A 14,175-nucleotide genomic window follows, 5' to 3' on the forward strand; every position below is an offset into this window, starting at 1 on the left:
AAGAATGTCTGTCTGGAGAGTAATCATGTGATCACATGCATATGAATTATTTAAATTATTGTTTTTACAGTGTCTATTTGCTTTTTATTAGCCCTTATGCAGTGTTTGTCATCCAAACCAAATTTTTGTACGGAATAATTAAGTTAAACTTGGAACTTGCTGTGGCTTCTTTTAAGTGTATTTTCAGCAGGATATAGTTGTGAAAAAAACAACAGGTTGTCATGAAATAGTAATCAATTAAACAATTAGTGGCTTAGTATGTTTTTTTGTTTTTTTTAATCACCCACAATTTTTACAAGCACTATTTCAACTTCGCCCCTTTCTGGGCCTTTATACTCAAAGTAGAAAAACATAAAACACGTTCATGCTGAAGTCCAGTCCTTGATTGCGTCTGGTGTGGGTGGACAAAATCAACATGCGCCCGATGGCGCACGCCCGGTCTAGTCAGCATGTTAGGGTCCGTACACACAGGAGCAAGCATAGAATTATTTTAGTCTTAAGCTTTCCCTGATTTCAATATACACACTTTTGTCATGTTTTGTTATGTCTCTCATGCCCTCAGTCTGAATCATTATTACCTCAGATTGACTGATTGCTTTGAGATCCTCCAGCATCTCAATCTGCAATCTTCTTCTGAAGTGAATATGCTCGTCATCGATTTTCTTTATTTCATCGCATTGCATCTCTTTCTTCATCTCTTCCTCAGACTGGAAAAAGAAAACCGTAGAATAACTAGCCTACATTGTAAATTCAGCAGCTTATTCAGTCTAAGGACACGTTTCAATTTTGGAATGATTCAAGAGCAATGACATGTAGACCAATATATGCACTGTAGCTGATGATAACAATACGATATCATAGATCATAGTATGTTTGCTAAATTCATGTAATTTTGCAGGGTCTTACCAATTCCTCAAAGCATTCTCCAAATCTGAATTTCTCCAGTCCTGGAAACTCAGCTCCAGTTTCAAAGAGATCCTCCAAGCTTCTGGCAACCAGGTGCAGAACTTCAAACTCGTAGGCGTAGACATTGCCATCTTCACATAATAGGAGAACCAGCTGCCATCCTGCTGCTGAACATCGGAAGTCATCCAGGGCTCCAATGACCACCATCTCCATTCTCTCTGGAAGGTAGCAGTCTTTCCAAACTTCTAACTGTTCACCATCTCCAGCATGGACAGTGTCCTCCAGACCCCCGATTCTCAACTCGTAACTTTTCGGCTTTGCAAGAAGTATCTTGTTGTTGCGATGTTTCGACACAATCTCTTTGATTTGGCCGAGGAATTCTACAGCATCTGTGGCAACAATTGACAATAATTAGAAAACATATTTAACATTGTAATTGTCAAGAGTGCAGAACATCCTACGTACAACCTGCAAACATAGAAATAACTGGTTTGAATCTTAATGTGTTATTAGCTCTTTCCTTTAACACACAATGATGTATGAGAAGGCTGGTGCTCACATTGCAGACATTTAACCGTGGTTCCTGGATGCTTTCACATTGTGCTTTTGGCTTGAGCTGTTGCATTTTCTATCTTTGAAGGTATAGCCACTGCGGTGGGTATAGGCTCAGCTAGTTGTCTTGCACTGACTTCTTCCTGTGATCCAAGATCCAACTGTTGACCCCAACTGATAGGCTAGCTTTTTGTTGTAGAAGTTTGTGCAAATGGCTTGAATTGTGGATGATAGTATTGTATTGGATTCTGGTGCTGTGACTCGAATCACGCAGCCAAATCCCATTAGCTGCTAAGGTTGCTGCTGAGAGGATGAGTTGAAATGTGGTTGAAGCTGAGGCAAGGGTGTTGCTGTCACAGTACATGTTTCCAGCTGTGATTACATCTTCCTGTGATCCAAGTCAACTGGTGTGTCCAATACTGATAAGCTTCTTGCTCCAAAAGTTTGTGAAATTGGCTTTAAGTACTTTTGTAGGTGTGGGTCAGTACTACAGTCTTACAGTGTTAATCTTCCAAATATCCCCTTAAAATCGTACTCTTGACATGACAGCAGTGGTAACTTGAGATGCAGCCAGGGTTTCACTAAGGTCAATAGACCTTATTCTCGCCACAGCCATGATTGTTCAAAATCCAGGTCAAAAGTCTATGGAAGTAATGAAACTTTTATCAAGTTCAATCAGATAATGAATAAATCGATAGAAATTCTGAGTGCCTAATAGTCATGTTATTTATTATTTGACTGCCAGCCCTAACATTGGGTTGATTTAATATTAATAATACATTTTATTTTAAGCGCTTTTCAAAATACAAAATCATGAGTTTAGATAGTCAGCAAGATAATCAGCAAAATAAAAGCAATACAATCAGCAAGAATATAAAAGTACACAAAACAGGGAGCACTAAACATGATGACAGACTATGCAGGGAGAGCCCTAAACATGATGACAGACTACGCAGGGAGAGCCCTAAACATGATGACAGACTACGCAGGGAGAGCCCTAAACATGATGACAGACTACGCAGGGAGAGCCCTAAACATGATGACAGACTACGCAGGGAGAGCACTAAACATGATGACAGACTATGCAGGGAGAGCACTAAACATGATGACAGACTAACCAGGGAGAGCACTAAACATGATGACAGACTAAGCAGGGAGAGCACTAAACATGATGACAGACTATGCAGGGAGAGCCCTAAACATGATTACAGACTACGCAGGGAGAGCCCTAAACATGATGACAGACTACCCAGGGAGAGCACTAAACATGATGACAGACTACGCAGAGAGAGCCCTAAACATGATGACAGACTACGCAGGGAGAACACTAAACATGATGACAGACTAACCAGGGAGAGCACTAAACATGATGACAGACTAACCAGGGAGAGCACTAAACATGATGACAGACTAAGCAGGGAGAGCACTAAACATGATGACAGACTACGCAGGGAGAGCACTAAACATGATGACAGACTACGCAGGGAGAGCCCTAAACATGATGACAGACTAACCAGGGAGAGCACTAAACATGATGACAGACTAACCAGGGAGAACACTAAACATGATGACAGACTAACCAGGGAGAACACTAAACATGATGACAGACTAACCAGGGAGAACACTAAACATGATGACAGACTAACCAGGGAGAGCACTAAACATGATGACAGACTAACCAGGGAGAACACTAAACATGATGACAGACTAAGCAGGGAGAGCCCTAAACATGATGACAGACTAACCAGGGAGAACACTAAACATGATGACAGACTAAGCAGGGAGAGCACTAAACATGATGACAGACTAACCAGGGAGAACACTAAACATGATGACAGACTAACCAGGGAGAACACTAAACATGATGACAGACTAACCAGGGAGAACACTAAACATGATGACAGACTAACCAGGGAGAGCACTAAACATGATGACAGACTAACCAGGGAGAGCACTAAACATGATGACAGACTAACCAGGGAGAACACTAAACATGATGACAGACTAAGCAGGGAGAGCACTAAACATGATGACAGACTAACCAGGGAGAACACTAAACATGATGACAGACTAAGCAGGGAGAGCCCTAAACATGATGACAGACTAACCAGGGAGAACACTAAACATGATGACAGACTAACCAGGGAGAACACTAAACATGATGACAGACTAAGCAGGGAGAGCACTAAACATGATGACAGACTAACCAGGGGAGTAAACAAGGGATAAAAGCTTAGACACAAGCCGTCCTGTGTGAAGAGGTGTCTTAGTGAGGACTTCCATATGTGTATGGATTTTGAGATTCTGACATGGAGAGGGAGGTTCCAGAGTTGGGGGAATGCACTGCTAAAAGCACGTTCTCACATGGAGCGGAGTCTGTTGCAAGGGATGGTGAGGAGGCCAGTGTCAGAGGAGCGCAGTTAACCGGTGGGAGTGTAGGGGTGCAGGAGGTCAGAGAGGTATGTGGGTGCCAGTCTATTTGTAGGAGAGCAGGAGTAGTTTGAAGATGATCCTGTATTGAAATGGGAGCCAGTGAAGTTTGACGAAGTTTGGGGTGATATCCCAATGTCTGTTCTGTGTGAGGTCTCTGGCAGCTGAGTTTGAATGTATGGAAGTAGGTCCAGTGTTTTGTCAGGGAGTCTGTAGAGAATGGTGTTGCAATAGTCAAGGCGTGAATGAGGGTTTCAGAAATTGGGTCAGTGATTGACGTTCTGAGTTGTGACATGTTTTGAAGGTGAAAGAAAGCTGTCTTTGTGTTGGTTAGCATAGGGAAAATATAGCCTTGTCTGGAGGCACAAAATGTACAGATACTGTTTTGTTTGAATGTCCAATAGGGAAGGTAATTACTCTAACAGTCAATTATTAATGAAAGGTTCATTTTGGAAATGTATCATCCAAGTCCGGAATGAATCTTCAACGGTGGTGGTGAAAAGGGAATAGGGTATCACAGACACTCATTGACCCATACAGCCAAATAAACTCCAAATATCTTCACCCATCACCTTCATCCATGTTTTCTTCTGTAACACTGCTCACATGCATTCACCTGCAGATCCACACACACCTTGATGGAATGTTTCTTCTGTTACACCAATTGAACACTTGATAGCCTACCTATATAATGAGATATCTTCATCCAACTTTTCTTCTTTGGTCCTCTCTGACATCCAGGACACACCAACTTCCATAGAGATTTGTCACGCATCACTGGTGAAATCCTAGTTTGAAAAATGTGCTACAACTCAAACTTTCACATAAGTCTCCCACAGGCACATGTGGTGACTTAATGGACATGTTTGAGTCACTAGTATATCTCAACATAGGAATTCAGCCACTATGCATTAAGACGACAGAGGAAGAAAAAGCTCTGACGAAAACTCTGAAAAGATAGCAGCAAAGATGTGTTATAAACAGTTGTCAATAAGTTATGGTATAAATCAGACAAACGTGATATACTTGATGTGTTCCCATTTAGAGCCGTGACTAGTTAGTAGTGCTTGTTATAATGGGTCCCAAATGTACAGTAGGACATCTGAGATACAATCATATCAGAAATTGAGGTTGTCTGGAACACTGAATTCTGAAAGGTCAATAACTTTGAAATCCACTTAAAGGAATAGTTTGAGATTTTGGCAATTGTTCTACTTACCCAGAGTCAGATGAACTCATGGTTACCATTTTTATGTCTCTACATGCAGTTTGAAGGAAGTTGAAAGGAGTTTCTGGAGGGAATGCTAACTAGAGTTAGCACAATTAATGGAAATGTATGGGATTAGCTAGCATTTTAATTTCCAGTCGCCTGCAATGTCGAACAAGACCGGTGTTTTGCATATAGTGAATGAGGGGCCCTAGTGGCCACTCATCACCATTAAGCAAGCAACTTTATCTTCAAATGATATTACATTTCTCTATCATGGAATTTGATTATTTATTGAAATTGTTTATTGAAAACAAACATGTTGAATTTGGGGTCTAGGGTTGTCTAAAACCCGGTAATCAATCCAATTACGGGTAATAGGCAGTGCGGATTTTAAAGGCAATGTACCCAACATCACGGAGATCACATTCACAGTAAATGCTTCACATGTCAGCTGAATCAGACATTTCCTTTTAAAATTGGGGAGTGGCTGAATACAACGGCCATTGGATGACAATACACCAAAAAAAGAAAGTCGGCTGGTACCTTCTTTTCCCCTCTCACAGAGAAGAAACTCAGTCTTCACCTTCTGTAACAACCTGTATAAAATTATAAAAACAGTATAAGTATTGTTTTATTAAACTGTACAATTATCTATGAATTTAGATAAAACAATTAAAAGAAGAACTACACATTTGCAAACTAGGTAAAGAACCCAGACATGCCCAGAGTAAATTCTTAAACAAATGAAATTCAGCAAGGCAATAAAAGTAATAAACAAAGTGTGGGCGTAATTTAAACCTCATTTAAATAACCTGGAGCCTCATATATATATATATATATATATACAGTGGCAAGAAAAAGTATGTGAACCCTTTGGAAATACCTGGAATTTCTGCATAACTTGGTCATACATTTTGATCTGATCTTCATCTAGGTCACAACAATAGACAAACACAGTTTGCTTAAACTAATAACACACAAACAATTATACGTGTTCATGTCTTTATTGAACACACTGTGTAACATTCACAGTGCAGGGTGAATTTAGTTGTGGATCAGACCTGCACAACGGTCAGGAGGAATTTTGGACCATTCCTCTTTATGAAACTGTTTCAGTTCAGCAATATTCTTGGGATGTCTGGTGTGAACTGCTCTCGAGGTCATGCCACAGCATCTCAATCGGGTTCAGGTCAGGACTCTGACTGGGCCACTCCAGAAGGCGTATTTTCTTCTGTTGAAGCCATTCTGTTGTTGATTTACTTCTGTGTTTTGGATTGTTATCCTGTTGCATCAACCAACTTCTGTTGAGCTTCAATTGGCAGACAGATAGCCTAACATTCTCCTGCAAAATGTCTTGATAAACTTTGGAATTCATTATTCCATCAATGATAGCAAGCTGTCCAGGCCCTGAGGCAGCAAAGCAGCCCATGATGCTCCCTCCACCATACTTTACAGTTGGGATGAGGTTTTGATGTTGGAGTACTGTGTCTTTTCTTCTCCACACATAGTGTTGTGTGTTCCTTCCAAACAACTCAACTGTAGTTTCATCTGTCCACAGAATATTTTGCCAGTAGCACTGTGGAACATCCAGGTGCACTTTTGCAAACTTCAGACGTGCAGCAATGATTTTTTTTGGACAACAGTGGCTTCTTCTGTGGTGTCCTCCCATGAACACCATTCTTGTTTAGTGTTTTACGTATCGTAGACTCTTCAACAGAGATGTTAGCATGTTCCAGAGATTTCTGTAAGTCTTTAGCTGACACTCTAGGATTCTTCTTAACCTCATTCAGTGTTCTGCGCTGTGCTCTTGCAGTCATCTTTGCAGGACGGCCACTCCTAGGGAGAGTAGCAATTGGGCTGAAATTTCTCCATTTATAGACAATTTGTCTTACTGTAGACTGATGAACATCAATGCTTTTAGAGATACTTTTGTAACCCTTTCCAGCTTCATGCAAGTCAACAATTCTTAATCTTAGGTCTTCTGAGATCTCTTTTGTTCGAGGCATGGTTCACATCAGGCAATGCTTCTTGTGAATAGCTAACTCAAATTTTCTAAGTGTTTTTTAAACGGCAAGGCAGCTCTGACCAACATCTCCAATCTCGTCTCATTGATTGGACTGCAGGTTAGCTGACTCCTGACTCCAATTAGCTTTGGAGAAGTCATTAGCCTAGGGGTTCACATACTTTTTCTAACCTACATGTGAATTTTTAAATGATGTATTCAATATAGACATACAATAATGTGTGTGTTATTAGTTTAAGCACTCTATGTTTGTCTATTGGTGTGACTTAGATGAAGATCAGATCAAATTTGCTGACCAATTTATGCAGAAATCCAGGTAATTCCAAAGGGTTCACATACTTTTTCTTGCCACTGTGTGTATATATATACATACAGTACCAGTCAGAAGTTTGGACACACCTACTCATTCAAGGGTTTTCTTTATTTTTACTATTTTCTACATTGTAGAATAATAGTGAAGACATCAACACTATGAAATAACACATATGGAATCATGTAGTAAACAAAAAATTGATAAACAAATCAAAATATATTTTATATTTGAGATTCTTAAAAGTAGCCACCCTTTGCCTTGATGAAAGCTTTGCACACTCTTGGCATTCTTTCAACCAGCTTCATGAGGAAGTCACCTGGAATGCATTTCAATTAACAGGTGTGCCTTGTTAAAAGTTAATTTGTGGAATTGATTTCCTTCTTAATGCGTTTGAGCCAATCAGTTGCATTGTGACAAGGTAGGGGTGGTATACAGAAGATAGCCCTATTTTGGTAAAATACCATATTATGGCAAGAACAGCTTAAATAAGCAAAGAGAAACTACAGATTTCAAGAACTTTTCTTCAAGTGCATTTCAAGAACTTGGAAAGTTTCTTCAAGTGCAGTCACAAAAACCATCAAGCGCTATGATGAAACTGGCTCTCATGAGGACCACCACAGGAAAGGAAGACCCAGAGTTACCTCTGCTGCAGAGTATAAGTTCATTAGAGTTACCAGCCTCAGAAATTGCAGCGCAAATAAATGCTTCACAGAGTTCAAGTAACAGACACATCTCAACATCAACTGTTCAGAGGAGACTGCGTGAATAAGGCCTTCGTGGTCGAATTGCTGCAAAGAAACCACTACAAAATGACACCAATAATAACAAGAGACTGCTTGGGCCAAGAAACACGAGCAATGGACATTAGACCGGTGAAAATCTGTCCTTTGGTCTGATGAGTCCAAATTTGAGATTTTTGGTTCCAACCTCCGTGTCTTGGTGAGACGCAGATTATATGCCAGGTTTTGGTGATTGGGCTACCATCCCATCAATCAACATAACTAAATTATAATTTTAAATGTAATTTAAATAAATAGTTGATTTGAGTGAAACACACCAAATAAAGTTTAAATAGGCTTACATTAAATAGTTGTATCACCTAAACATTCCGTATAAACCTAGGTATGGGCATTTTACCTTTTTTGAGTGTTCAAGCGCATTTATCTATATGCCAATAATACCTAATGTATCATAATCATTACAGGTAAGGAATACTAATTCCTAAATTGTCTCATGTAGGTATATTCAATAAAAAAAATGTATAAAAAAACCACAAGTGCCAATTTAAGAAACATTTATTGAAAATGAAATATCAACTGGTTATAGTATATCCTGGAACACATCTTCAATAAGGTAGCAACCTCAGAAGAGTGGAGCTTGCTTATAGAAGCTTATGGCTGTGCAATGACACAGCCCTGTTTTGCTAATATAGACACTCTTATTTCCCGAGCTTGTGTCAAAGTCAAGACACCTATTTATAGTATAAACATGATGTAATAACAGAAAATAGAACAGAATAGTGCGAAGTGACCGTTATTCTGAAAGAGTGATCATTTGAAGCAGGGCTCAATTTGGCAAGTTGAAAGACACATTTTTAGTCAAACTGTCATTTGTTTTTCAACAGGTCAGTGACCCAAAACACACCTCCAGGCTGTGTAAGGCTATTTGACCAGGGACGAGAGTGATGGAGTGCTGCATTAGATGACCTGGCCTCCACAATCACCTGACCTCAACCCAATTGAGATGGTTTGGGATGAGTTGGACTGCAGAGTGAAGGAAAAGCAGCCAACAAGTGCTCAGCATATATGTGAACTCCTTCAAGACTGTTGTAAAAGCATTCCTCATGAAGCTGGTTGAGAGAATGCCAAGAGTGTGCAAAGCTGCCATCAAGGCAAAGGGTGACTACAGTGAATAATCTAAAATATAAAATACATTTGGATTTGTTTAACACTTTTTTGGTTACAACATGATTCCATATGTGTTATTTCATAGTTTTGATGTCTTTACTATTATTCTACAAAGTAGAAAATAGTAAAAATGAAGAAAAACCCTTGAATGAGTGTGTCCAAAATGTTGACTAGTACTGAAAATATATATATATTTAATATCTTTAAAAAATATATATTAAAATCTCTTTACCCCATTGATGTGGTGATTCACTTGATGACTGTGGGGAAAACAATAAAAATGCAGGTGAACAAGTAGGGCAAAAAAAGCACTTAAACAGGAAACAAACACATATAAATAAATACTGTCTATGTATAAATATATATATATATATCGTTTTTGTTGTTGATTGGGCTATCAACCCATCAATGAACATAACAAAATTATAATTTAAAATGTCATTCAAATAAATAGTTGATTTGAGTGAAACACACCAAGTAAAGTTGAAATAGGCTTACATGAAATAGTTGTATCACCTAAACATTCCGTATAAACTTAGGTATGGAAATTTTACCTTTTTTGAGTTTTCGAGAACTCCAGTACAAAATAAATAAATAAATAATGCTATTTTTAGAACTATGTCTGCACTGGAGAAAAAATATATATGCGCGCATTTATCTATATGCCAATAATACCTAACGTATCATAATCATTACAGGTAAGGAATCCTAATTCCTAAATTGTCTCATGTAGGTGTATTCAGTAAATAAAAAACAACAACTGCCAATTTAAGAAACATTTATTGAAAATGAAATATCAACTGGTTATAGTATATCCTGGAACACATCTTCATTAAGGTAGCAACCTCAGAAGAGTTGAGCTTGCTTATAGAAGCTTATGGCTGTGCAATGACACAGCCCTGTTTTTCTAATATAGACATTCTATTTTAGAAGTAGGAATGTAGCTTCTCTATCCCATCAGTTAGATATGTTTTTATAGGCATTTCTTTCTATAAGAGCATTCAGTTTGCGTGTGGCGATGGAGCGTTCGGGAATTCCATGTAGGTCAATGCTGCGTTCATGTGCTCGTCGGAGCATTCTATTTCCTAACAGTGATGTTGGAAATATGACTTTGCTACATTCATGTGCTTTTTGTTCGTAACAACTCTCCAACCAATAAGATTTTAGCTTGGTTGATAAACTAACTAACGTTGCTTATAATGAAGTTAGCTAGCTTGCTTAACATTGACAATATTATCAAACTAGCTACATTACGCCCTACTCATATTATAGTTGCCAAACGGATTTGTTGTCATCTGTTGTTTGCAAATGTTGTCATCTTTTGTTTGAAAATGTAAAAGGTCAATGGTCACAACTCGGCAGGTCACAACTTTGCAATTTTCTCAAAGTTTCTCGACTTGTAATTCTGATTTGAAGGGTCATTGAAGTGAAACTTCCAGGTCGGAACTTCCGATAGCATGTAAACGCAGCAGTGCTACTTATCTAATGTATCTAATGGCTTTCTCGAGCCAAAGTTTAAAACACTTTCTTCTCACCAAAGACACTTTTCTTCACCAGACCTATATTTATTATTATTAGCCAACTCAGGATCCGATACCAATGAACCAATGTTTATGGTAATAGTAATTGGCACAAATAAACATCACACATTTCCTAAAGGCTATCACAATTTCAATGAAACAACTATATTACAAACAAGTCTATCGTAACATAGCTTACCAGGTTAAAATGTGTAAAAAGTGTAGTGACTCGCCTTTGTTCTCTTCTTGCCTGAACAAGGAGGTCGTTTTCGCCCTTGTTCGGTGTTTACGCAACATTGACACGTCTGATAAAATGGAAGAGCTCTTGAGAGGACAGTATATTTCACTGGAAAAGTACTAGGCAATGTGCTGTGTGCGTCATACTTCATTCTAGGTTCATGACTGAAAAATAAACTGAGGCATGGGCTTTAGACTACTAGCTAGATTTAACCAACTTTCACTTTAGAAAAAAACATGGAGGCAAAGGCACTTTTTAATTTGTCAATAAAACAACAATTTTGGGGGACCATTGCAGCTCACTTCCCCTTTGAACCATCTATTGCATACAACAATATATAGGTTTGAATTAATTTGACAGAAATGTTTGTCAGCCTATTCTAATAATACCACTTATACCAGTATAACAAAGTATTTGGATGCCATGATACGCATGGACATGTTGTGCTATCTGTGTTAATACTTTCAACCTAAGTTAGCAACTTTTTAAGTGCAACTGATGTAGCTTGCCAGAACGGTATAGGCGATGTTTGCCCTGGATGAGCCTGCTGACATGTTGTTCCTCTGCATAGGTGTGGCTCCTCCACTTCTCATTCTGTTCCACTGAGAATGTTGTTTTAGCTCGCCTGGCGGGTACACAGCATAGTGGTGGAGCCATCACCTCCACACGTGGAGATGTATCCACTCAGTCAAGTAGGCCTACTCCACGACCCACAGCAACGCAGTCTTCTATGGACCAGTTTATGCCAAAGTCTATGTCTGTAGCAAAACATGGCCACATTGATATTGCGTTGGCTAAAATGATTGCCAGCCATTTTCGATCGTGGAGGACAGAGGTTTTAGAAATTATAGCAATAGTTTAAATCCAATGTACACAATTCCAAGCAGGAAAACCCTTTCAAAATCACTTATTCCACGACTGTACGAGAGCACATAGGCTTCAGTGCGGGAAAGAGTCCAAAAAGCTACTGCAGTTTGCCTTACCACTGACTGCTGGACATCAAGGGAAACCAATTCTGACATGTCAGTTACATGTCACTTCATTGAAGATTTTTCAATGTCTAGCTGTCTTCTGGACTGCTTTGAGTTCAGCGACAGTCACACCTCAGAGAACTTGGCAGAGGAACTGTTGACAGTGGCCAGGAATGGCAAGTAGATGGAAAAGTGGTCTGTTGTGTTAGCGACAATGCAGCTAACATAACCAAAGCCATGAACATTTTTAAATGGACCCATCATCCATGTCTTGCCCACACAATCAACCTAATTGTAAGAGATGCTCTGAAGGTGATGAAGCCCACTGTGGACAAAGTGAAAGCAGCTGTGGAATACTTCCACAGGAGCACTGTAGGTGCTGAAAAACTAAATTCTACACAATGCCAGATGGGGATGCCTGAGCTGAGGCCTAAACAAGACTGCACTACAAGGTGGAATTCAACATTTTATATGTTGATGCGGTTTCTTGAGTCAAAGGATGCCATCATCTTTACCCTGGCCATTGTCAATACACCTGTTGATGCTCTGACCCAAGAGGAATGGGAGGTGTTGGAGGAGGTATGCAGAGTCCTGGAACCCTTTGAGCAGGTCACTGTGGAGATCAGTGGAGAGAGGTACAGTAAGCAGTTATTACTACATCATTATTTAATCCAGTATTATATATGTATATGAGCAGTAGGTGAGAATGTAGTATCAGTAGACAAAACATGAACCTGAACTAATGAGTTACTGTCCTCTCTTTTCAGCTTTGTGACAGCCTTCAAAATGATACTCCTGGGTAAGGGTCTGCAGCGAATCACAGCCAGCCGTCAGAGAGAAGCAAATGTAACCACAGGACATGTGACAGAGTTGATGGACACCCTATGTTCATCAATGGACAGAAAGTGCCACAGAATGGAATATAATCACCTGCTATCAGAAGCTGCTGCACTTGACCCCAGGTTTAAGAAGTTAGCCTTCAGTGATGCCAGAGCGATTGATGAGGCTCTTCAAAGAATAACCTCAGCAGCAGGGAGGGACAGCCCCAGCAGTCATCTGGCTCAGGCACCAGGCCAACAGGAAGAAGAGGGTTCCGATGGTGCAGAAGCACCAGCAGTAGTGCCACAAACGTCTGCTGTTTGGATGCTGTTTGACGAGAGAGCAACTGGGGATGCAGCTTGAAGGAATCCCTCAGCAGATGCCATAATCGAGGTCCGATCCTATTTGGAGGAGCCCCTCCGATCCTATTTGGAGGATCTGCAGATCTTCTTATTAATGTTTTTTACATGTATTTAACTCCTTATGTTTGGCACTAAACAGTGTAAGCCCTGTAACCCGGAGAAGGGTGGGTTCTACTAAGCTATATGGAATTATTCTAAGAAGATCATACCAAGGATCATTTAGCTATTTGATTTAGAATTTGAAGACCCCTTGAAATAAAAAAAAATATATATACAAATTATTTGATGAACAATTTGATTTGGCCTTACTGCTATTAACCCATACAAATGCATTGAATAACAGATTCACTACATGGAAGAACAGATGGTCTCCCCCCAAAAAAGTGTCTGACCTATATCTGATATTTAACCCCTTATTTTTGGCACTAAACAGTCTATATATATACACTGCTCAAAAAAATAAAGGGAACACTTAAACAACACAATGTAACTCCAAGTCAATCACACTTCTGTGAAATCAAACTGTCCACTTAGGAAGCAACACTGATTGACAATAAATGTCACATGCTGTTGTGCAAATGGAATAGACAACAGGTGGAAATTATAGGCAATTAGCAAGACACCCCCAATAAAGGAGTGGTTCTGCAGGTGGGGACCACAGACCACTTCTCAGTTCCTATGCTTCCTGGCTGATGTTTTGGTCACTTTTGAATGCTGGCGGTTCTTTCACTCTAGTGGTAGCATGAGACGGAGTCTACAACCCACACAAGTGGCTCAGGTAGTGCAGCTCATCCAGGATGGCACATCAATGCGAGCTGTGGCAAGAAGGTTTGCTGTGTCTGTCAGCGTAGTGTCCAGAGCATGGAGGCGCTACCAGGAGACAGGCCAGTACATCAGGAGACGTGGAGGAGGCCGTAGGAGGGC

The 14,175-nt window shown here is 39.8% G+C and overlaps 1 protein-coding gene across 9 annotated transcripts; it reads right to left on the reverse strand.

The window, feature by feature from the left end:
• Positions 1 to 257: 257 nt before the first annotated feature.
• us420 (15.5 kDa protein) lies at positions 258 to 11,337 on the reverse strand. 9 transcript variants are annotated; one of them, XM_014194258.2, is made up of 7 exons: positions 11,061 to 11,337; positions 9,574 to 9,601; positions 5,642 to 5,694; positions 5,108 to 5,180; positions 4,573 to 4,676; positions 907 to 1,295; positions 258 to 707 (listed from the first exon to the last, which is right to left on the reverse strand). In XM_014194258.2, exons 2-7 carry the CDS (start codon positions 9,576 to 9,578, stop codon positions 486 to 488), a joined length of 846 nt encoding a protein of 281 aa, XP_014049733.1. In that variant the 5' UTR covers positions 9,579 to 9,601; positions 11,061 to 11,337; the 3' UTR covers positions 258 to 485.
• Between the last annotated feature and the right edge of the window lie 2,838 nt (positions 11,338 to 14,175).

This window comes from Salmo salar, chromosome ssa03 (assembly GCF_905237065.1).
Source record: "Salmo salar chromosome ssa03, Ssal_v3.1, whole genome shotgun sequence".
NCBI classification, from domain to species: domain Eukaryota; kingdom Metazoa; phylum Chordata; class Actinopteri; order Salmoniformes; family Salmonidae; genus Salmo; species Salmo salar.